A 26,230-nucleotide genomic window follows, 5' to 3' on the forward strand; every position below is an offset into this window, starting at 1 on the left:
GATATAATGATTAATCGCGATACCAAAAATGAAATAATCGCGATAAATGGCAATATCATGATACTAGAAATCACACATAATATGATATCGCGATATTGCAATTTATTTCGATAATAAGTAAATCCAGTAGGCCTATAGATCAGTGACAAAAATAGATCATAAATTTTTTTTTCTACTTTCCGGTAAGAAGGTGTGTTCGATGCAGGAGTCGGACGTACTGAGTTTATGTCGTATATGAATACCTAGTACTTCATTAAAACCATATAAAATTGATTCATTGTGATCGACATAACTGTGAACGTGAAACTTAGATGAAAAACGGAATAAATTCAAACATTTGACTTGATAAATTAAGTTGAAAAAAAATTAAAATATGAAAGGATGCATTCGATTATATATTTGTTGTGTACGTATCGACGTATGTATTTTTGCCCCGGCACAGCTTATAAACATCAATATGCATGAATGCCATGATAAATAAAATCTTCGGGACTAAAATCAATACAAATAAACTCATGGAAAAAAAATCAAAATATTTGCTGCTTCTATTAACTTTTAAATAATTTCATTGAGACTGGGGATACTGGCATTAGTTTGATGCTAATAAATTATCACGGCGGGAAGTAACAACCAATGAAAAGTGAGCATTATTTGTGGTCTATATTTAGTAACATTTTAATCAACATAACCCTGTCCCCCACCCCCCCCCCCCCCCCATAAGATATTGATGACAAATCATTACCGTAATCTCTGAAGTATTTTCGTTCCGATATTGTTTTTTATCGCGATAATTTGGCGATATACTGGGGATGCGATATTTTGACACTTTGACGATATGATACGATATTATTTTTAATAATCGTGATATATCGTCATCCCCGGGATATCGCTGCTACCTTATACAGATTACATCAAATTCAGACATCAAGTCTAGCATGATTATCTAGTAATAGTAGAATGACCTATGCAAAGACCACAAAGACTATTTAATAATCCACTGTACAGACTTCAAGATTTCTTTTTAATCAACAAAAAGTAACCGGCGAAAATAGGACAAAATGAGGATTTTAATCTAGCTGTAGCTGCCGGCTACTATTGAACACACTGACAATACTAGAGAAAGGGTTTCTTTAATGATACAAATATTACTTATTGTAAATAAAATATGAAAAATAGTTTGCTAGTCAAGGTAATACATGCCCACTGGCAGATATGATTTAAAAGGGACGTGTACCATATGTTGGATTGATTTTAGTCTTGACTATATGTAAATAGTCTACAGAAGTACTAGAAATGTACGAAAATGGCATAATTTCTTTAAAAATACTTCAAACTAGGAATTTTACTCTCTATTCCTATATATGTCTTTTCTATATATCACACAGTATCTTATCTTGCTGTGGTATTTTAACATTCAAAAGTGCATAATTCTGGACACACATGGATTTGAAGGCTGAAATTTCGACTGTGAACTGCAAACACTCTTACTGATTGGATTAGCTTAAAAATTCCCGTTTCCGCTTATGATTGGGTCAAAAAAATGGCGCACCTGTCCCTTTAAATAAAAATATTTGGCAGTACAGTAACAATCTCCAGTATGAAATATTCAACCTTCAGTCATACACTTCTTTTTAACTTTTTGGGGCGATACTGAATAATATTACCATGTTATCAAAATTCAGCATGAATCAAGCTTTTAAGTTTATACAAGCTAAAAATTGAATGCATTTTCAAGATTGGGCTCAATTTAAAATAGTTCTCAGGCCACATTTAAAAGAATGTCTGTTTCCAGTCCCCATCCCCTGGGTCTTTGTAAACAAAGCAGACAGGCAGATACTTTTTTTTCCAACTGGATGTCATGGATGTGTAACAGGTTTATTTGAAGATACAAGGAAACTCTGGGTCGGGGTTCTATAAATTTTATTATTATAAATCTAAACAATAACTCTGAAAAATACATAAATAATTCTTATAAATACAAATAATGAAAGAAATTTACAACACAAATAAATAATACAAATTCACATCTGCCATTTATAATGCATATTTAGAAATATATAACTAAAGAAAATCTATAAACAATCTTACCCTATGAAATAGGAGTTATTATAAACTTGTATAAAATTAGGTGTAGGCTAAATAACCATGTAGCCTAAGATTTCTAAAAGAAAACAAAGATGGCTGTCGTAACTAATGAAAACAACTTTAAACTTTATGAAAATAAGTTATTACAAAATTACATTTCTAAAGGAGAATTGCATTGAATAAAATAGATTTGTCCAGTCTGTAGAATAAAGTAAAAATAAAAGAATAATAACCTACCAAGAAAGATGACATCAAACATACAAACACACAATATTAGGTGAAATGACAGAAGTGAAGAAAGAAAGAGAGAGAAAGTCTTATATAGGAGAGTGATTAGAATTTAAACTGAGTAAAAATAAAGAAAAGTGCTCACTCTGCTTGTAAACAACTTAAAGCTACCGTGGATAAACTAGGGAAGAAAAAGAAACTTAAAGCTATACTTCAGAAATAAATAACAGAAACATGATAAATTTTATATAATTAAATACGACTACCACAGATGGTTTAAATTTTGTCCATTGGAGACCACTTATCAGTTGTTTGTGCTCAATTTGAATGCTCAAAAGTCACACAGTTAGTTTATCTATGTTGTGACCAACATCTGTAGTTAAAGCGTCAATGTCTTCAATGTGCACCTCTCTGCAAAGCTGTTTAACCATGATGGGAAACACTTTTGACATTTCCTTGTAATTAATTCGATCTTATCACCCATCTTACTTACCTAAACTAGAGATAATCCAGTAAAATTAAACCACAAATACAAGTAAAAACAGTATCCGAGGAAATATCCGCAACACAGAAAACTTCTGATTGTAAAGAGAAGGTCTTTACAATGCAGAAACCAAATAAAATATGATAGTAAAATGCCTACAGAAAGCCAGAAATCAAGGGGAGCCTGGGTAAACAAAACAGAAACCATGGTAGAGACCAATGGAGAGAGAGAAAGAGTGAGTTAGTAAAGCAATAACATCACTCAGATGAATAAGAGAGTAGGAAAGAAAGATAGAGTGAGTGAGTGAAGAAAGAGTCTCACTCAGATGAATGAAATAAGAGAGAAAGAAGATATGTGAACTGTGCTACAGTGTTTGTTAGTAAAACATTATCACTAATTAACCTGGATAAAATTAAACAATAAAATTTACACTTAAAATATAGCTCCATTACATATACCCCCCCCCCCCCCTCCCCTCCCCCTCGCTAATTCTGCTCGTCTTTGAAATCTAGGAACTGATGATTGCTGTGCTAGAACATACTCACCACGTTGTATCCACTGTCGTGCTCGTGTCGGTCGCGGTTGGTTGTCTTCTTCCTGTATGTCATCTGATTCACACTCAACCTCATCAAGTACTGGTTCTGATAACGCTGGTGGTGAAACTTCTGCTGGTGGGTCTGTTGGTAACTTAGCTGCTGGTCTTATGGGTGATTTCAAAGATACATCTGGTGGTTTCATCCACAGCATCCACTGGCACTTCTCCATCTTCTGACTCAGCTTCTTGTTCAGATGACTCTGGCCTTACCTGTACATCACTCTGAGCTGGCTGTACCTCAGGAACAAGAAAAACTTCGTCATCCTCTAAATCTTCAGCAACGTCTGTGGGGCTAGCTAAAGGTAAGAAATTTACCTGATCCACAATTATTACTGAATCGTCTTCGTCAGTTGAATCACTTGTCACGTCAGTCACATTACTTACCACTCTGTATCTTACCTTTAGTTTACCTGGTTGTCTAGGTGGTAATTCAGGAACTGTTACAATAGGAAGTAAGTGGTTTCTGTTTAACATACGTTTCTTACCAGTACCATCAGTAGGTGTGACTTCATATACTGGTATATCATCATTTTCTAGTAACTCTGTATGGTTTTTCCTCCCACTTGTCCGCGATTTGTGCCTTCCATCAAACGCTAACTTCTTAACAAGGACTAAGTCTTCTGGCTCTAATATGTTACTTCGAGACCGTAAGTTGTATTTATAGTTACCTAACTGTTTCTTCTTGGCTTTGGTGACTTCTTCAGATGCAGCAGTGTAGGCATGCTCTAACTTCTCTCTTAACTCTCTACATAGGTTGTATGGTTGTTGGCTTCTTCCTCTGGGTTGACTAGACCTAGAACAACATCAACGGCAAGTGTTGGTTTACGTCCAAACATCAACTCAAATGGCAAACAGTTGGTAGTGGCATGCTTCGTACTGTTGTATGCATGAACTAATGGCGCAACATAAGTTTTCCAATCAGATTTCTGCTCAGGGTTGGGCGTCCCCAACATATTGAGCAGAGTCCGATTGAATCTCTCACATTGGCCATTTCCCTGTGGATGGTAAGGCGTAGTACGGAATTTCTCCATACCAGTGAGCCTGCAAAGTCCCTTGATGAGCTTTCCTTCGAACTGAGCACTGAGCATCCTTTTCGGGATACCATAGTGAACAATGAAAGAATCAAAGAGACACTTCGCAGTCACACCAACAGAAGTATTCCGGACAGGGAATGCCTGTGCAAAACGAGTGAAGTGATCGGTTATAACAAGAATAATGCTATAACCACCCTTACACTCTTCTACACATACATAGTCCATACATACCAGTTCCATCGGTTGACTTAAGGCTATACTGACTAGTGGACACGATGATGGTAAAGTCTTCCTGCGAAAACGTCTGTCACACTTCTTGATGTAGTTGTCGATATCGCTTACCATTCTGGGCCAAAAGAATCTTTCTTTTGCCAAACTCACAGTTCCTTCTCTTCCTGGATGACCAACAACATCATGAATTCCGTTCAGAGCTTGTCTTCTGTAGGCAGATGGTAAAACCAAACGAAATTTTTCTTCATCACCAGTAACTGTGCGTCTTAATAAGGTTCCAGACCTAAGGACGAAATGTCCATATTCCCGATTAAAAGCTGCTTCTTCTGGTGATGTGGCTCGTTGCTGTGGCTTTCTGTTGTTCTCCAAGTTGTTGATAACAGTCTTTAGTAAAGGGTCTTCAAGCTGTTTAATACGCCAGTCTTATGTTTAACCAGTGATGTTGGAGTGACATGCTTACTGTTTGTAGATCATCTTCAAGTTCGATGTTCTTGATAGCTTGTACTAGATCCTCAGGCACTTCCGTAAAATTCTGTCTGCTGAGAGCATCTGCATCTAAATTCTTCCTGCCTGCTCGGTATTTAATCGATAATTTATATCCCGTTAATGCGGCTAGCCAACGATGTCCTGTGGCGTCAAGTTTAGCTGGTTGGTTGTTGTACAAATATTGGTGGAATTTTTCTGAAACAGCCCATTTTAGTGCCAGGAACTCCAACTTGTATGCAGGGTAGTTCTTTTCAGATTTTGTCAATGATCTGCTTGCATAGGCGATAACTCGTTCTTTCCCATCTACTTCTTGGTACAAAACAGCACCTAATCCAGCTCCACTAGCATCTTTTGTAGGGTAAATGGCTTTGAAAAATCGGCATACGCTAATATAGGTGGATTTACAGAGTAGTAAAGTAAACTCATTAAGGTCTTTAGCGATCTTTGAAAAATCCTTTATATATCTTCTGTAGTATCCCACAAATCCAAGAAAACGTCTTAATTCCTGATGATTAGTAGGACGAGGCCAGTTGGTAACCTTCTCTGTTTTTGCTGTATCTGTTTCTACACCCTTACCTGAGACTACATGACCTAAATAGTTCACTTTTTCCTGAAAGAAATGACATTTCTTTGGGGTTAACTTTAAACCATGGTGAAAAAGTTTGGAAAATACCATTGACATGCGTTCTAGATGTTCTGCATAGGTTTTACTAAAAATAATGAGATCATCCATAAATATCGCACAAAATTTTAAATTTAAATCCCCTAAACAATCTTCCATCAAGCGTTGGTACGTAGCAGGAGCATTTGTCAAACCGAAAGGCATTCTATTATATTCATAAAACCCTGATGATGGACCTACTGTAAACACAGATTTTGGCTTGTCCTCTTCTTTAATGCTGAACTGGTAGTAACCACTCTTCATATCAAGGACAGAGAAATACTTAGAACCTGAAAGGTGATCTAATTGTTTATCAGCCGATAGTCTACACACATGCGTGATGAAGAATCTTTCTTCCGTGCTAATACTATCGGCGACGCATAAGGACTACAGCTACGTCTGATGATTCTACTTTCCAGTAAGTCGTGAAGATGCTTCTTGACCTCATCATACCTGGCTGGTGGTATTCGCCTGTGTGGTTTTTTTTATAGGAATATCCTCTGTCAAAGTGATGTTGTGTTGTCGTTGGGAGAAAATGGGTGACCAGTTCTTGATATATTCCTTGAATTGCTCAAGTTGTTCAGGTTCCAGAGCAGTTTCACTAAAATCAATTTCATCCATGAAATTCTTCTTTGCTGGTAAATCAGAATCAGATGGAGTGGATGGTGTCAAACTGTTACACACTGGATGTTGTTCAATATCCACTGCTACCAAAACGCAAAGGATGTAATGTGGATAGATACACGATTTGGACAATGACAAGTTAGACACACGAACCATAACTGGAATATCTAAAGCTTCCGGGTCAACTTCCATAACCACAGGGGTGATTTCAACGTTCGTACAAATCTTGGAATCTTGGCTATTCTGAATAGAACACGCTGTTTCCCTGGTATGGTGTAATAACTGATCTTACCCTACAAGCTTAGAGACTGGTTACTGTGTATGATAACGGATGAAGATTCATCAAATCTGATTATCCCAATCTTCTCCATAAGTTTCTTCTGATGTATCTGCATACATCGTAAAGTTGATGTCCATGTCGCTGGTAAACTAGCTGTCAAGTAGTAATTATGTCCATAATCTGGTAATACTTTATTCAATACTGGATTTAGAATGTTGGTGCCAATCAAAACAGGTGTCGTAGAATTAAATGCGGTGTTTGGTACTACTAGGAAAATACCATCAGTTGTTGAAGACTTGAAACTCGGGATTGATAATGTAAAGGAAACTGATTCTAGGTATGGCAAATTATGACCTGTAGCACTCTCTATTTGAATGATTTCACGAAGGGGAACTATTTCACAATCTTTACCTTCCAGATGTTCTTTAAAGAATGACTCTGACACAGTTGAAATGGTAGAAGCAGTATCTAATAATGCTGCACAAGATGTTCCACATATACTTACAACTGTAATGTTACTGGGTCCAATGATATCCTTGGGACAAGAGTTACAAATGTCAAAGGTTCTCTCTCTAGTTCTCATGTGGTGTAGTTGTTCTGTTAGCAGCTGGTGTTTGCTGAGGTCTTTCCTTTAACATCTTAACATCTTGTTGCAGTGAACTCATAGACTTGGTTAGGCTTCCTATCATTGCCTTCAACTCCGAATCTGAAGATGTGTCCTGGGATGATGTCTGGATACTACTAACCTTGGCTTTCTTTGACGATGTTGATTGTATCATGTCCTGTTCAATCTTTCTGACTTCTGCCAACAGATAATCAAAGTTGTGTATTCGATCATATTTATGGGCAGATTTGTCATTTAATTTAGATCTCAAACCACTCCAAAACTTATTTCTTAATCTAGCATCAAAAGAGCTGTGATCAACTTCACCTTCTAGTTGAGCCTTACACAACAGATCGTCGTTGACTAGATGAATAAAACTTGGACGGTAGACTTTGCCCTTCCTCTAATAAACCAAAACGTGTGGACAACTTGGAAATTAAATGCCTCACAGAAACACTATGTCCTAAATGCATTGCTACCCTAGCAGCTTCACCCTTCAGTGACTTAATCACTGCTAACCTAACTGTTTCTTCACTATAACGATTATCTTGTAGCAAACTTAAAACTTAAAACTTAAAAGTTTGTTGCTGGTAAAGGATGTTGATGTCTACTACTATCTCGGCATTGGTTGTTTCTTCTTTCATAGTCTGTTGATCTGGCAGCTTGAATTGTTGTCCAGTTGACTTGAAATCAGTCTTTGGTGATGGTTCAGGTTCAGGTTCCTTCATTTTTCCTGAAGATATGAGATATTGCTGCATCCAGGCTATAAACTGTTCTGGTGTATCTGTGTCTGGCTTAATTTCCAACTTGTTAAAAATTTCTAGTAAATTATCTTCATCTGATGTTGATAAACTAAAAGTCTTTGGTCTGACATCTCTTGCTGGGTTAACATTAGAATCTGTTGGTAGACCTTTACCAGGTTGATCTTGTCCAGAAGCCATGATGCTAAACAGGTAATAACAATAGAAAAAACAAAGTAATGAACAATTAAATAATAGTAACGTATACAACGGAATTGTCTTTTATTATTGTTTTATTATTAGAAAGGTACCGTCTGTAGAATGTGGGTTACTGAGCTATAAATAGTAACACGTGGCACATTAAAAATTGTCGAAACTCTGAGTACTCCGACACTCTCGCTAATCCGACATTTTTTTGCGGTCCCAGTGTATGTCGGATTACGCAGAGTATACTGTATATATTAATGAGATCTCAGTAACGTTCAGATTTGTCTATGTAGATTAGACCCTGTTAGTGTGAATTTGATGATACCTTATTATATATCTTTGAAAATTTCAGACACGAGAGGAGTGTGATAATTCAATGCTTCTGGGTTATTGCTATTGATTTAAAAAGATTTGTGGAATAACTGACCCTAAATTGATGAGATATTCAGGGTTTTTGAACTACAAATGCATAATGAAGATCTTCAATATGAGAAATTTGATATTATTATGAAGATATTTTTGGTCAATAAAGATTTAGTTATCATCTGTGACAACTGCCAGTGGGCGTATGTTACCTTGTCTGACAAGCTATCTTTAATCTAAAATCGAATTTTTGAAGAACAAGAGCATTTACTCATTAAATATTTTTTCAACTTTTGATAGGGTTCATCCTTGGATAACACTCACACCAAGTTTCATCAAAATCTGTCAATAATTGTACCATCTTGGTTGTTTACCTGCTAAAAATGGAAGGCGTTTTCACACACAAGGGCAATAACTTGCACTTAATTTTGCGATTCTTTATACGCCCACATAAAAATTCCAAATAAAAATGAGAGATGAACAAAACCAATCATGAAGATGATTAATGGTGGTCTTAGTTGTAAAAAAACTATGATGCTTTGACAGGATGAAGATATGACCATTTGTTCCTCCATCTTTTCAACGCTTAGAACTACACAAGCTAGGGATCAATAAACCTGGGGATGTAAACCTTGTACAAGAAAAATACCACCGTGTAAAGCATGTGAAACCATGGAAAGAATGTGAAACCATGGAATGCATGTGAAATAATGGAAAGAATGTGAAACCATGAAATGCATGTGAAACCATGGAAAGAATGTGAAACCATGGAATGCAAGTGAAACCATGGAAAGAATGTGAAACCATGGAATGCATGTGAAACCATGGAAAGAATGTGAAACCATGGAATGCATGTGAAACCATGGAAAGAATGTGAAACCATGGAATGCATGTGAAACCATGGAAAGAATGTGAAACCATGTAAAGCATGTACAACCATGGAAATTTCATCAAAAACAAAGACTCTAAAATCTATTTTATTAAAAACAAAGTTTCATTTGATTCCAGATTCCAACTGGCAGCTTTGATTTTAAATACAAATATTTGGCAGTACAGTAACAATCACCTGTATGAAATATTCAACCTTCAGACATACTGTACTGCCAAATTTTTTTTTTTAAATCATAGCTGCCAGTTGGCGTATATTACCTTGCCTGGTAAGCTATCTTTCTGATTTTCGATAGGGTTTAACCTTGGGTGATTACTAACACTCACACCAAGTTTCATCAAAATTCGTTGGTTTTAGAATGAACCATGTAAATATCACCTAATGACTTATTATTATATATTTCCAACATATTAAATTTTACAAACAGTTTTTAATATCAGTGCACCAATTTGTGTTAGGGGACAACTGTAGTCGTTATCAAACACTTGTTCCTGTGTCCAAACCGATCAATCTGTTCCAGAACTTGAATATTTTAAACCATCGCCGTTGGACACTTGGCATGAGACCAACATCTCTATAGATTGCTTGGACTGGTGTTAATCTATGAACACCCAAACCGCATTCGCCATTTGATACACCACTCATTAAGCTAAACGAGCGTCGATTGAATATTGTGTTCGTTCTCAGCAAGGAACACGACATCGTCAGCATATAGCAACATTAACACTGTTGTATTACCAACACGAACACCTACATTGAGATCATTAATTCGCGAATAGCAAGTCTAAAATGACATGGCAAAGGCATTTCGCCTTTGGCGGAGGATTCAAGACACCGAAACATAGATCAGAATTATCTTGCTTAGATAAGGGAGATAATTATGTTTTGTTTTCTTAATGTAAGCAAAGAAAGTACATTTGAATGGGGCGCAGTAATTAGGTCACAGGAAATTTGGACACCAGAAATTTGGTCACAGTTCAAAGGTATTAATTTTTAACTGTATTACTGTGTGACCTTTTTACTGTGACTAAATTATCGTGTGACCTTTTTACTGTGGCCAAATTTCCGGTGACCAAATTTCTTGTGACCTAATTACCTACATTCAGTTGAATGATTTATTAATTAAACACTTCTGAAGGGATTTTAAGAATTGTACCTTCTAGAGTGTACAAACAGACGGACCTTGGATGACGCCAATATATGCCTCAACTCATGGGGCAGCCCCAATACCAAGAGGGAATTGGTGCTGTCTAACATTCAACCCATGGGACGATGTAATGAATGAATGAAAAAAAAGAGTCACACGTGGCACAGAGTTAGACTTTGCAAATGTAGCAAATTGCAAAAGACTCTACGATAATTACGTCACGTGCAAGAACAGTCTATAGTTGAGAAATTTTAATTCTTTGGAAAATTGTTATACCGGAAGTAGACAGACCTCACAAATGAAAGTATCAGGTGATAGCCAAAGTCAATGACATTTTACCTTGAAAAGTAGAAGGTCAACAAAGGTCAAGGTTACCAGATAGAAGTCATCAAAATTTGAAATTGAATACGGCTGTAAAACTGGAAGTTGACATAAGACAAAAAAAATATAAAAGTATAAATAGATAGCCAATGGGAATGACCTCCTACAAAAGTCAAGGTCAAAAAAGGTCAATGTCAAAATTTGAAAATATTGAATTTCCAAAACCTGTTCCTTTTTTTGAACTATACAGCTGAAACAACTGAGCTTATAAGAAAAAGTGGCTAAATAGATGAGGTAATTGTATGCAAAGTTCGTTTTTGAATAAATGTATTCTATGCAAGTTATGCCCCTGTACAAAAATGTCAATAATGAGTAATTTGACCTGAATGTGCCACGCCTATCTCATTTTTTTGGTATTTGATGTCAAGTTTTATTATCTTTTCCACCAAGTTCAGTATACATCAAATGAATCGCTGTGCTACTAGTGGTATTGGTGGTCCATCAAAAAGTCTTCTTTGAGTGGTTATTGCTGGCTGCTTTTTCTTTTTGGAATCTCCCCATTTCATATGGGCGTATAAAATTATACTTTATTAACCAGATACTCAATGTAATGCAAATAGGGGAGCTTAGACCTATGAAGTTATTGACTTGCAAAAATAGATTTTCAAACTAACAGTAAGTAGGCTTTGTATGGACAACGAAAAGAAACAAGAATACCATTTAAGGATCCTCTCTACCAGCTGGTCCTTGGTCAAACCATAAATCTTTTAAAGCTGGATCGAATGGAACTAATGCAAATGACGATTAGAACTCGAACTTGCTCCATCATGACGTCATGACTGTAATGAACCAACTCTTTAACTGACTGTGTTATAGAACCACATAGCATGCTTCTAGAATAGGCACAGGTCACAAGAGCTTCCTACTTTGAAAGGGACATGTCTTGACAATTTATCATTTTTATATGTCCATGTTTTAAAACAAGGCACAATTCTTGACTGATTTTGACGAAACTTGATATGGGGAAAATCAGAATAATATATAGTATGAGTTATTGCCCTTGTTAATTAAACACTCGTAAACACTCTAAAAGGTGCAATTCTTAACGGATTTTGATGAAACTTGGTGTGAGTGTTTGTTATCATCCAAGGATGAACCCCATTTAAAATCAAAAAGATAACAAAATAATTAGTATGAGTTATTGCCCTTGTTCTTGAAAACGCATTCAATTTTAGCTTGTAAACACTGTAGAAGGCACAATTCTGGACCGATTTTGATGAAACCTGGTGTGAGTCTTTGTAATCACCAAAGGATGAACCCTATTGAAAATCAGAATAATCAAAAATAATTAATATGAGTTATTGCCCTTGTTCTTTAAAACACGTTCAATATTTAGTTCATAAACGCTCTAGAAGCTTCAATTATAGATAGATTTTGACGAAACTTGGTGTGAGTGTTGTTGTCACCATTGAAAATCAGACTGGTATGAGTTATTGCCCTTGTTCTTGAAAAGCATTCACGTTTTAGCCTGTAAACACTCCAGAAGGCCCAATTCTTGACAGTTTTGATGAAACTTGGTAATATTATTCAGTATCGCCTCAAATATTTCATAAGAAATGTATGTCTGAAGGTTGAATATTTCATACTGGTAATTGTTACTGTACTGCTAAATATTTTTATTTAAAATCAAAGCTGCCAGTGGGCGTATATTACCTTGCCTGACAAGCTATCTTAACACTCACAAGCAGCTAATTCTGGACACACATGGATTTTAAGGCTCAAATTTTGATGGTGAGCTCTTACTGATTGGCTTAGCTAAAACAAATTCCCGTTTCTGAGACTTAAGTATAATTGGTCAAAAATATGATGTATCTGTCCCTTTATGGTTTCCATACATACAGAGATTGTATTTGTTATTTAAGACTCACTTCAAAAGTGCTCACAGAATCAATCAGAGAAAATATTGACTTGATATTGGTTCTTCAAGAGAGATGAACAATGTATGTTCCTTGCAAAGATTTTTCCATAATTCTATTGTAGGTTGGAGATCAAATTCTTGATGTTAATGGGCATAGCTTTTTGGATGTCAGCCATTCTAGAGCTGTAAAAATTTTAAAAGTCAGTCATCACATGGTAATTACCGTCAAAGATGTTGGAAAATTACCATTTGCTAAAACAATCATTGATAAAACCCAGTGGATAGAGAAAGATCATATACCTCCACAGTCTCATCAAGTTCATGGCAGGTCAGTTAATTACCCGCTTCTGTCAAGAGAGTTCTAAAATCTAATTAAAATAACTAGATAATAATTTCGTCTCTTATTCGTTTTTTTGATATTTTTAGTCTCCATGGTAATCTAACAAGTTTTCTACTAAAGGTCTTTCCTAAAGATAGTATTATTATCTAATCAAAGCGTATCACTATAAGCGGTTTTTTTATAAAATAAGATACAGAACCCTTAACTACAGCAATATGACATTCTCTTTGGGTTTTGCTATCCCACAATTCCTTATATTATCAAGTAACAGGTTTTACATGACACATTTTGATAGGTAGAAATCATTTATATTACAATGTAGACTAAAAATATCAGAAAACAAAAAATTGTTATCTTATTTGAATTGGAGTGAACTAGATAACTACTCTGACTTGATGCTTCTCTGAACAATCAGACTATGATATAAAAATATGCAGAAATAAACTTTGGTTCTCAAGAATCCTTGCATGGAAAAGCAACAAGATTTATTCAGTACAAAACAAATGAAAGTTGAAATATCAAAACTGTAAATGCCATTGTCCTGTTAAAATTTTCCGCATTGCCCACTTTCTGGCTTTTTCTCTCTTCATTAGTCAAATGAGGTGTAGCAACAATGAATAAAAAGTGTTATAAATATATGTAATGAATATAATAATAAATTTGTTTTTATTGATTAGGTTGTCATCCAGTTTAACCAATTTAAACAGTACATATCATGTAAGCATATATTCTTCAAATTGTTTTTGTTTAACCTGCAATCAGATATGATTGTCCCATACAGCGAAGTTAACAACTCTGACCTAATAAAAGATTTTTTGTATTTCATGTATTTGTGGTTTTGTATTTCATGCATTTGTGGTTTTATATTTGTAGTTTTGTGTTTCATGCATTTGTGGTTTTGCATTTCATATATTTGTGGTTTTACATTTCCTGTATAACTTGTGATTTTGTATTTCATGTATTATTTGTGGTTTTGTATTTCTTGTATTTGTAGTTTTGTATTTCATGTATTTGTGGTTTTGTATTTCATGCATTTGTGGTTTTGTATTTGTAGTTTTGTGTTTCATGCATTTGTGGTTTTGCATTTCATATATTTGTGGTTTTGCATTTCCTGTATAACTTGTGGTTTTGTATTTCATGTATTATTTGTGGTTTTGTATTTCATGTATTATTTGTGGTTTTGTATTTCTTGTATTTGTAGTTTTGTATTTCATGTATTTGTGGTTTCGTATTTCATGTATTTATAGTTTTGTATTTCACAAATTTGTGGTTTTTCTCTCAGTACATGTGAGTATAATAATAATCCATTAACTTATGATCTTATTTCAGCATCATACTAGAAAAAATGGATTTATGAGGGGAGCAGGATCACAGTTAATGTTAAACTCCATGGCAAGGACACAATGGGATATGATAGAAGAACAGTCTAGAATATTATTGAATGAAACTGAACAAGCTACATTACGCTATTATTTAACAGAATATCAACGAAATAGTATCATGATAGATGGCCTGGTCTTTGCTTTATTTGAACTACTTAATACTCAAGCCAAGGTAAACTTCATTTTAAGTGGAGAATAGTTAGTATGGTTCCTGTAAATATAGTAGGCCTAATGTTAATCTGTAGTCAAGTAACCTAATTTCGTGGAAACCTATTATTCGTGGATTTCCGGAAATGGTTAATAATTTACATGAGCGACCTTCGCATTAGTTTGTTTTGATAAACATGGGTTTTCTGTACAATATCAGCTAGTAGATGTTACATTTGTCAATTTCGACCGAGAGTTCAAGCTCGTATGTAAATTAGTGGGTGGAGCTGACCTCTTACGGAAAGCTACGACTATAGATGAGAATTGACGGAACTTCCCGAATACAATCACTTAATTGTAACATCTACATTTGTAAAATCGACATTTCACACTTCGTCATTTCAACATCGAGCTGATACAATTCTAGAGTTGTAAAGTTGACAAATCGACAATTGAGGTTGAAATGAACATTTACAAATCAATCTCTAAATTACTAATATGCATTTGAACTTTCTCAAATTGACAAATGTATTTTCTACAAATTACAATTCGACAAATGTACTTTTACAAATCGACATTTGTATTTTTGTCATTTTGCAAGGAAATTAATATTGGCATCGAAACAACTCCATAGAAAATATCGTCAAGAAACTTCGTAGAAAAAAAGGTTTGTAAGATTAAAAACTCAATATTTCATGCTCCCACTAGGCCATAAAATTGTTTGCATAGCTTAGAGCAAAGCGTTTCCCTGTAGCTGTACCAGATAAGTAAGTTAAGTTTTTCCATTGAAATCAAAGTCAGTTCAAAGTATTTTCTCGCATGGATTTCGTTCAAAGGCTTTTCGGACATCATCTAAACTGTTATCATTGTCAGTATTAGTATACATTTAAGTCACATCTAGTGTAATAAACAAAGCATTTTGGGGAACATCTAATTGCTAGAATTTGCAAAATTTCGTTTAGTTTCCATAAAAATAAGTCTCTTGAGTTTGTGATAATGTTATCTATTATTTCAGAAATATATTGAATAACACAAAAACTGCCTTTATCGCTTTTCCAAATGATGATGCTGGTATCAATTTCAATTCATTTATAGCTTTTCTTTCAAAGTTTGTTGAATTATTTTCTCGTACCTCTGAGTACATATTATGGTAAATTGAAAGAATTCCTTTGTCTATCAGCTTGTGAAATCCAGTCAGAGATTCCCATAAATTTCGTATGTTTACCGCGGCCAAGCTTTTCGCGAAAGAAGTAATTGAGTTTGAACGTTCACGTGCCTTTCCCAGTCGACGATAAAATTGGTACTGTTGAGGGTGGTTTTGCCAAAGGTTCAAAAGTTTGACCTAAACACAAAAGCGAGAGAGAGAGATGTTTTTGGTAATGGTTTACCGTAATTTGCAATTAGTATTCTAGGTGAGGTAGGAACTGGTTCATTCGACGTGCTGCGTAGGTTATTGATTTGTTAGTTTTAGCATTTTCTCATTGAGGCTTGGTTTGGTATGGAATAAGGTTGACTATCTTAAGAGATGACGGAGCAGGCACCACGGTGTCAACATCCATGCGCTTGTCCGAAAGCTTTCTGCAGTTTTAAGAGATTTGATTATGTGTGAATATTGTTTAAGAGTATTGAGTAATCAACGAAAAGCTTTTTTAAACCCAATTAACAGCCACCGACGAGAACCGTTTTAAATTTTGGTCTGAAAAATTGCATAACTTAATCATCTTAAGGTTTTCTGCAAGCATAGACTCATAATGAGTGTGTAAAGCCAATGTGACGTCTTTTGCCCAAATTTTATTAATAGTCTGAATTGCCAAAGATATCAAAAGTATCAGGGTATACTTACTCTTCTAGACACCTGCTACCACTTTGCATTATGAAATACTTACTCACTTATGATTGCTTCCTCATGTGAAAAGTTCATTAGCCGCTACCAATGTTTCGCAAATTTCGGATTTGCTCTGCGGGTTGGATTGTTAGTACTTGGTTTATTTACCCATCATCCATTATGCAGTATGATTCGAAAACTATATTATCAACAAATTATAATATATTCTTGTCATGTTTCTATTGTTGTAGATGACATTAATCAATGAAATCCGTCCAATACTCCATCCTAAAGATTTAGATACATTTGATCATCTTGTTCATAAAAAAGAAGCAGAAGTACACGGGGTGAGTTCAGGTTTTTTTTATATGCCCACATTTTTTGGTATTTCAAGTTATTTCACCAAGTTAAATATACATCAAATGAATCGCTGTTCTACTGGGGGCTTGGTAATTAGGTCACATAAAATTCGGTCATCAGAAAATTTGATCACAGTAAAAAGGTCACACAGTAATTTGGTCACAGTAAAAAGTCACACGATAATTTGGTCACAGTAATATGGTCACACACCAAATTACCGTGTGACCTTATTACTGTGACCAAATTATCGTGTGACTTTTTTACTGTCGAGGGATCGAGGGAGCTTTTTCCATGTCAGCCCCTCTTACCTGCATCACTGACAGGGGGAAACCGGGTTGAAAAATCCGAAGGTATTATCTTCAATTATGCCGGGATTGAACCCTGGACCTTTTAAAAATTTTAGAGGCAGTTTTTTTTTTGTATGTACACATATATGAATTGTCTTTAATTCAGCTCAGATCTCTCCAAATTGGATTTATGAACATAAAAGAGACTACAAATTTGATACTTGGTAACTTTATGATGAGATTTCCATGTCATGGAACCTTAATTTAGATCAGAAAAAAACCACGGTAGTTAAAGCTGTCATGAAACTTTCTACTGAGTGGTCACAAATTAATTTTAGTATTTGTTTTATGTGAAATGAAACATCAGTATCTTGGACTTACAAGTAACATTTCCTTTGAAGCAAAATGCCATCTAATAAGTCTAATAAATTAAAAATAATATATGTGCCAACCATTCATTAGTTATGATGTGTGTTCCAATTTCAGCTGGGTCGATTGTCCACCATGTTGCCAGATTCATTTTCTCTCATGTCCTATGACAGTACTGATCTCCATTTTGAAGATCAAAATAAACGAACACTTTTTTCTTCTCAATTGGTAAGTTGTCAATTTATAACTTTTAAAGTAATCCTTATGGACATGTCAAGATCACAGAAGATAACGGAACACAGCTTTATGGTATACTACTCCTTAGTATAATTATATAAAACTACAGAGTAGTATACCATTAAAATGTGTTACCAGTTAACTATTATCTGAATTAGAGAAATATAAATCATTATAATTTGTCAATTCTCACTAATTCCAACAAAATGAAATGAACCATCTTGTTAAATCGTTATAATTCATGCTAAATTTTTATTGCTTTTCATACAATCCCAGCAAAATGTCCCAGCAAAATAACATGATAATAATGTGTTAATTGATAAAAACAAATAATAGTTTCACTAATATTCTGCATAATATGCATCTAGAACTTAAATTTGTTGCCAATTGAAATAAATGAATTTCTAGTTGTTCTGAAACATCAGTCAGAATTCATTTTCGCTTAACCTGGATTTTCTAAGACTTATAAAGATGATTCTAAATATGTTTAGGGTCCAGACAGAAATGGGAACCAGGTATTTTTAATGAATCCAGTTATAAATTCTAATCAGGTAAGTCAGATTGTTTTTGATAATTTTGGTTTAGCTGTACAATACTGAATCACTGTGTTATACAGGGTTTTACAGAAATAGTTACCTACAAATGTAATGAGATTCTATAGACCTGATACAGTAAAGCTGGAATATAATTAGTAAACTTTCTGTTATATTACAGAGTTTTACAGAGGGAGATTTACAGTAATTATGTGATGCTATAGAACAGATACAAGAAAGCTGGAATATAATTAGTAAACTTTCTGTTATATTACAGAGTTTTACAGAGGGAGATTTACAGTTATTATGTGATGCTATAAAACAGATACAAGAAAGCTGGAATATAATCAGTAAACTTTCTATTATATTATAGGGTTTTACAGAGAGAGATTTACAGTTATTACGTGATGCTATAGAACAGATACAAGAAAGCTGGAATATAATCAGTAAACTTTCTATTATATTATAGGGTTTTACAGAGAGAGATTTACAGTTATTACGTGATGCTATAGAACAGATACAAGAAAGCTGGAATATAATTAGTAAACTTTCTGTTATATTATAGAGTTTTACAGAGAGAGATTTACAGTCATTATGTGATGCTATAGAACAGATACAAGAAAGCTGGAATATAATTAGTAAACTTTCTGTTATATAATAGGATTTTACAAAGAGAGATTTAAAGTCATTATGTGATGCTATAGAACAGATACAAGAAAGCTGGAATATAATTAGTAAACTTTCTGTTATATAATAGGATTTTACAGAGAGAGATTTACAGTTATTATGTGATGCTATAGAACAGATACAAGAAAGCTGGAATATAATTAGTAAACTTTCTGTTATATTACAGAGTTTTACAGAAGGAGATTTACAGTTATTATGTGATGCTATAGAACAGATACAAGAAAGCTGGAATATAATCAGTAAACTTTCTATTATATTATAGGGTTTTACAGAGAGAGATTTACAGTTATTATGTGATGTTATAGAACAGATACAAGAAAGCTGGAATATAATCAGTAAACTTTGTGTTATATTACAGAGTTTTACAGAGAGAGATTTACAGTTATTATGTGATGCTATAGAACAGATACAAGAAAGTTGGAATATAATCAGTAAACTTTCTATTATATTATAGGGTTTTACAGGGAGAGATTTACAGTTATTATGTGATGCTATAGAACAGATACAAGAAAGCTGGAATATAATCAGTAAACTTTGTGTTATATTACAGAGTTTTACAGAGAGAGATTTACAGTTATTATGTGATGCTATAGAACAGATACAAGAAAGCTGGAATATAATTAGTAAACTTTGTGTTATATTACAGAGTATTACAGAGAGAGATTTACGTGATGCTATAGAACAGATACAAGAAAGCTGGAATATAATCAGTAAACTTTCTATTATATTATAGGGTTTTACAGAGAGAGATTTACAGTTATTATGTGATGCTATAGAAAAGATACAAGAAAGCTGGAATATAATTAGTAAACTTTCTGTTATATTACAGAGTTTTACAGAGAGAGATTTACAGTTATTATGTGATGCTATAGAACAGATACAAGAAAGCTAGAATATAATCAGTAAACTTTCTATTATATTATAGGGTTTTACAGAGGGCGATTTACAGTCATTATGTGATGCTATAGAACAGATACAAGAAAGCTGGAATATAATTAGTAAACTTTCTGTTATATTATAGAGTTTTACAGAGGGCGATTTACAGTCATTATGTGATGCTATAGAACAGATGCAAGAAAGCTGGAATATAATTAGTAAACTTTCTATTATATTATAGGGTTTTACAGGGAGAGATTAACAGTCATTATGTGATGCTATAGAACAGATACAGCAAGAAAGCTGGAATATAATTAGTAAACTTTCTGTTATATAATAGGGTTTTACAGAGGGCGATTTACAGTCATTATGTGATGCTATAGAACAGATACAAGAAAGCTGGAATATAATCAGTAAACTTTCTAATATATTATAGGGTTTTACAGAGGGAGATTTACAGTCATTACGTGATGCTATAGAACAGATACACGAAAGTGGTAATATGATCAGAAAACGTATTGATAAACAGGTTAATATTTTACGTTTCCAATGTTTCTAGATCTGCTTCCTTGACAACACAGTATTAAGAACAAAGGAAGAAGACTTTTCTTTTAAGCCACCCTTGGTCCGATGTATAAGGCTCGACTGGTTTCCCTTCAGGGAAATATGGTGCAAGTGTGAAATTTTCATGTCTTATCCAGGCCCGTAGCCCCCCCCCCCCCCCCCCCTCCCCCTTAAATAATCAAATGTTTAAATTTTCCTTGTTAACAGTAGCTAACACTTTAGAATCTACAGATTTATCTGTTTTGATCCAATTTGGTATGTGTATATGAACATTTTTATGCAGCTTTTCTTTCTTTAATTTGTTCTTTGTTTACTAGGAAGGCCAGCTAAGAGGTAAAAGTAAATCATATGGTGATTTATCTGGTAACAGTGGTAGAGGTCGCAACAAGTATCGCTCACATCTGCCATTCAATCTAGATGATTCTATCCCATCAACCTCTAACGATATCACCATGACAACAGGAATGATTGTTAGAGCTGATGTTCATGTACCTAATAGAAAGGTTTGTCATGTGCCATTTAAAAGATATGATGTTGAAATCTGTTGATTATTGGCTTAAGATTTTGTCATTTGAATATTAAATGCGTTCAATTTTGAGCATGTAAACAGGATTTGTGATATCAATTTCGTTTTATATTTTATAAAATGATCAGATTCATTTCCTTTCAATTGCATGATCCGCACAACAGTGTGTCAAAATATCTCAACCCTTGTGTAGTTGATGTCTGCTTCAAGATAAAATAATTATAATTAAAGGGAGACGATCAGCCTAGTGATGATAGTGGAGTAGAGAGTAATGGACAGCGAAATCAACTTAAACAACATTTACAGCCTCTAGATAGGTAATTCAATTTTCGATTTCTATAACCTTAATGTCTAAAGAAATATATCAGATTGGGAATCCTGCAATTTTGACTTCTAAAACCTCCTGATCAGAAAGCTCAACAGTAGGCTTTTCGCCAATAAGTAAGAAATATATTTCCACTTCTCCTTCTTTAAAATTCCTAGCTACGCAAACTACATGGCATTCCTTATATTTTCCCCTAGATGGCCAAATAGAGGTTCCGGTACCAACAAAAGGTCAGTCTAATGTTGGTATCCAAGTTTGAAAATTAGTGTTGAAACGGTTAGTGAATTTTACAAACCGGGTAATCGTCGGCAATAACCGTTTGTTACCCGGTTAATTACTAAAGATGATAAAAGGAGTCAAAAACCGCATTTGCGGCGGTAACTCACCGTTAACTAAACTAGAGTAAATGTAAATGAATACCCTGGAAGATTTTGGCTAGTTCCCTGCGAATTGTCGGTACAAATCATTCCCCAAGCAGATACAATCATCAAAGTCAAAGGAGATGATACCGATTATCTCAAATCAGACCCGGTTACCCGTGAAATACTACCTGAAATTGGTTAACTGATTAACCGTTTCAACACTATTGAAAATCATTGGCATGATGACTTTTCAGTTTGAATGCACCTTGACAAAGAATCAGTTGTATATCATTTGTAATTTTTATATGCCCACATGAAATGTCTGTCTGTCAGTCGGTCCGTCCACAATTGCTCGTAAACACTCTACAAGGCACAATTTCTGACTGATTTTGATGAAACTTGGTATGGTTGTTTGTAATCACCCACCCTTTTCCTGTTTTTCTTCTATACCCTCCAGCAGTTCATTTTCTATACCCTCTTTCCGTTTGTCTTCTATACCCTCTTCCAGTTTGTCTCCTTCCAGTTCGTCCTCTATACCCAGTTCTAGTTCGTCATCCAAAGATTCTACCTGATCGAGTCTTACCCAAGAGCAAAAATAGATCACATTATTCAGATCTTGAAAAAATACCAACATCAACCAGCAGCTAACAGCATTGATCCTGAACATATTATTTTCCATGTCGGTCTCAACAACAGAAGTGAAGCAAGTGAAACCATCATGAAGAAAATAACCAACCTTATTTCTATAGCTTCTTCCGAATTTCCCAGTTCCCAGATATATATCACCCACATACCTACAGCTTATACTTTTCGACTCAAAAATAAAATAGACAGCAAGAATTGGGATAACTTTAATTCATCGATAGCCGACAATCCTCCACCATATACCACCATCATTCCCCAAGCAGATACAATAATATAAGTCAAAGGAGATGATATCCATTGGACGCCAATGACAGACAAATCCAGTTATGATCACTGGATGGAGTTCATCGCCAATACCCAAGCACCTTTAAACGAGGAGTGTGTTGTGTCGTGATCCACAATCAATCCGTAATTATTGATATACTTTGAGTTGTCTTTCCTTGTATGGCACTTTGATGTTGTGTACAATGCCGACAGAATTATGTCATTAAATAACTGTCTTATATTATCTGTTTTTGAAACTCCGAACCTATAATATATATTCATACAAAGGATATCACAATGGCGACATAAACATTAGAGTTTATGCAAGATAAGTTTTAGTCATCAACGTAACTTTGAAGCTTAATTCTTGGATAAAAATTCCAACATGAAGAAGTCAAAGGACACGTCGTAAGCCGTGCAAGTATTGAGTTAAGCCCCGCAGAGAAAATTCTTTGTTTACAGTTTTTCCTGTAACATGGCCAGTCTTAGTTTGCCAACTTTCCCACCATTAGATACTCAACAAGATGGCATAGGGACAAGATGGAAAAAGTAGCTTGAGAGATTTAACGAATGGTAATACTCGTAAAAGAGCCCTTTTGCTTCACTATGCTGGACCGGATGTTGACGAAATTTTCGATACTCTTGGAAACACAGGTGAAGAAAATGACTTTGATACAGCTGTAACAAAATTGAACGAATATTTTATTCCAAAAACTTGTGTAACTTGTGAAATCTACAACTTTCACCAAGCAAAACAATCAGATGATGAAAATTTAGACTCTTATCACACACGATTAAGAACACTTGCCAAGACATGTGAATTTGCCGATATCGATAAGGAAATCGCCAGTCAAATTATCCTCCACTGTTCATCACAACGTCTAAGAAGACGCGATTTACGTGAGAATCTTGGTCTTCAAGCACTTTTGGATGCAGGGAGCGCCCTTAAGATCAGTGAAACTCAAGCAACAAAACTTGAAGAAAATGATAAAACAATGTAGTCGTTCAACACGTAATCTGGCAACCACAAAATCGGAGCTGGCAACAAGATAATCCTATGCCAAGCTATAAATCCAACAAGGAGGATCATCAACCTAAGGCTAGGAGATGTAATAAATGTGGAACATTTGAAAATCACAAAACCTGCCCAGCCCAAGGGAAAACTTGTAATTACTGTGTTAAAAGAAATCACTTTGCCAGTGTGTGTAATAAACGCAGGATCTCTGAGCAATCAGGACATGTTAGAAATTTAGATGATGTCAGATGATTCTGTATTTACAATAAATACCATAACTGATAAACAGCCACATTGTAACATTTTTATGAATGGTGTTCAGATATCAGTAATGATTGACTCTGGTTCATCTGTCAGAAATTGTTTCCTAAAAATCCAGAAAGATACTGAGAAGAAACTTAAGCTCAATAGATCTACAAAGAAGTTATATGCTTATGGATCAAAGGTACCAATAGAAACTGATGTAACTTTAAAAGCCAAATTTAAAGACAAAGTGAAAGAAGCTTTATTGTATGTTGTGAAGAATGCTACTGGAAATCTTCTAAGTTACCAAACAGCTGTAGATCTAAGACTTCTACACATTGCTCAAATTAATTCTGTTGTACAGTCTTCAGAGATACTTAGTATTTTAAAAGACTTTGAGCACATCTTTTCTGGTTTTGGTAAAATTAAAGATAAATTAGTTCATCTACATATTGATAAAGATGTTGTACCAAAACAACAGCAACACAGACGTATACCCTTTCATGTTCGGAAAGATGTCGAAGCTGAATTGAAAAGATTGGAATTACTTGATATTATCGAAAAAGTTACAGGCCCTACACCATGGATAAGCCCAATAGTAGTAGTTCCAAAGAAAACTGGTGTTCGCTTATGCATAGATAAGAGAGAAGCTAACAAAGCAATTAAATGGGAAAAGCATCCTATGCCAACCATAGATGACTTAATATCTGATCTGAATGGAATGAAGGTATTTTCAATATGTGACCTAACAAATGCCTATTATCAGCTGGAACTGGATGTCGATAGTAGAAACATTCTCCACACATGTTGATCTCCGTCGATATAAAAGACTCTTATTTGGTGTCAACACTGCTTCAGAGGTTTTCCAGAATGCTGTTAGGGAATTACTTGCAGACATTCCAGGAACACTCAACCTGTCAGATGACATAATCATATTTGGTCGAGATGAAACTGAATATAATAGAAATCTTCGAACAACACTCAAGAAACTTGAATCGGCTGGTGTTGGACTCAACAAGTCGAAATGTGTGTTTGGAACCAATAAATATCATTTTATGGTCATATCTTCGATCAGAATGGTATATCTGCTGATTCAAAGAAGATCGAGTCCATAAATAAAGCTACACAGCCAAAAAATGTCAGCGAATTAAAGTCACTATTAGGAATATATCTTAACAAATATCACAGTATTTTATCATTACAGTAAAACTTTATATCTATCTATGCACGTAATCTATTTACACTTACACTAGAAAATACTAGATAATATGAAATGATGTATAATACCATGGGGAAACTTATGCAAAGGACTATAATGAATATAAGATAATGTAAAAAGTAAAACTAACCCTAAGATGGGGTTTTAACAAAATAAGCTGATGTATATATATATGATACCATGTAATAACTAAAACTTACATTTTTCTGAATTTAAGTTCGTTTTTTTTGCGGGAGATTAACTGTAAAAATTTAAAACTTTCTTGATTTTTGTCAGAAATTCAAAACATATTTCAAGACTAATTGGCAATGTTTAAATAGAATATAGGTCAGAATTATCTTGCTTAGATTAAGGGAGATAACTATGTTTCAATTTCTAAATGTAAACAAAGAAGTACCGTTAGTAGATAATTGAATTGATGATTAATTTAACACTTATAACTGGTAATTAAGAGATTATTGGGTTGGTAATCAAGTTATTGTAATACCAAGCAGTGATTAATGGCTTTATACTTTATTAGACTAGAGTTGGTTAAAGTTTTATGCAACGTTTCGACGTGTTTCCCCCGTCGTCCTCAGGCACATAATGAGAAGAAGTGATGGGCAAACTATATATACATTAATGCTTATTATTAAGAACACACAAGAGAAAATGGTTTATTGATAGATTACATTAAATTTAACCGGTACAATAAGAGGTATATAATTCTTAAAATAACATACAGGCTGATTAAGTAAAATAATTGAAGTAAAGTAAATGAATTAAAAAAGATTAATTGAAGATTAAATAAACAACTATTGCTGGTATTGGAGTCTTTTATTAATAGAAATTACATTGTTCATATAACTAACTATGCTTAAAGTTGGAAATTGTTTTTGAATATGAATAATTACAAGTTGATAAGTTTATCATATGCATGCGATAAACGAACACCTTCATCTCTGTTAAGGTCAGGCTGATATCTTCTGATGTGGATAGCTTCATGAAGTCTCCTGGTTTTATCTATGTGCTTATTGATTGTCAGTATGTTGGTGTTGTCAAAGTTGACTTTATGTCCTGTTTTCCTTCCCATAGAAAGATGTTCAGCCACAGCAGATGTCCTTCATTGCCGAGCTTGTCTTGATGGT

The 26,230-nt window shown here is 34.4% G+C and overlaps 3 protein-coding genes across 3 annotated transcripts in view; 2 read left to right on the plus strand and 1 right to left on the minus strand.

The window, feature by feature from the left end:
- The window catches only part of LOTGIDRAFT_116246 (hypothetical protein), a gene marked incomplete at both ends in the record, with an annotated part of 33,002 nt that extends 15,854 nt beyond the window's left edge, over positions 1 to 17,148 (plus strand). The window contains 3 exons of the mRNA XM_009054914.1: positions 13,020 to 13,255; positions 14,578 to 14,791; positions 16,843 to 17,148. Coding sequence (XP_009053162.1) covers positions 13,020 to 13,255; positions 14,578 to 14,791; positions 16,843 to 17,148 — 756 coding nt within the window. The remainder of the gene's footprint in view (positions 1 to 13,019; positions 13,256 to 14,577; positions 14,792 to 16,842) is intronic.
- Positions 17,149 to 22,018: 4,870 nt separating this feature from the next.
- LOTGIDRAFT_160025 (hypothetical protein) lies at positions 22,019 to 22,396 on the minus strand (the record flags this gene model as incomplete). The annotated part of the gene is made up of 2 exons (XM_009054915.1): positions 22,019 to 22,080; positions 22,144 to 22,396. 2 exons carry the CDS (start codon positions 22,394 to 22,396, stop codon positions 22,019 to 22,021), a joined length of 315 nt encoding a protein of 104 aa, XP_009053163.1.
- A 1,507-nt stretch (positions 22,397 to 23,903) lies between these two features.
- On the plus strand, positions 23,904 to 24,467 carry LOTGIDRAFT_87184 (hypothetical protein; the record flags this gene model as incomplete). Its single annotated transcript, XM_009054875.1, has 1 exon — positions 23,904 to 24,467. A coding segment is annotated over one exon (564 nt), but the record flags the coding sequence as incomplete, so codon positions are not given.
- Positions 24,468 to 26,230: the final 1,763 nt, after the last annotated feature.

This window comes from Lottia gigantea, assembly GCF_000327385.1.
Source record: "Lottia gigantea unplaced genomic scaffold LOTGIsca_23, whole genome shotgun sequence".
NCBI classification, from domain to species: Eukaryota; Metazoa; Mollusca; class Gastropoda; family Lottiidae; genus Lottia; species Lottia gigantea.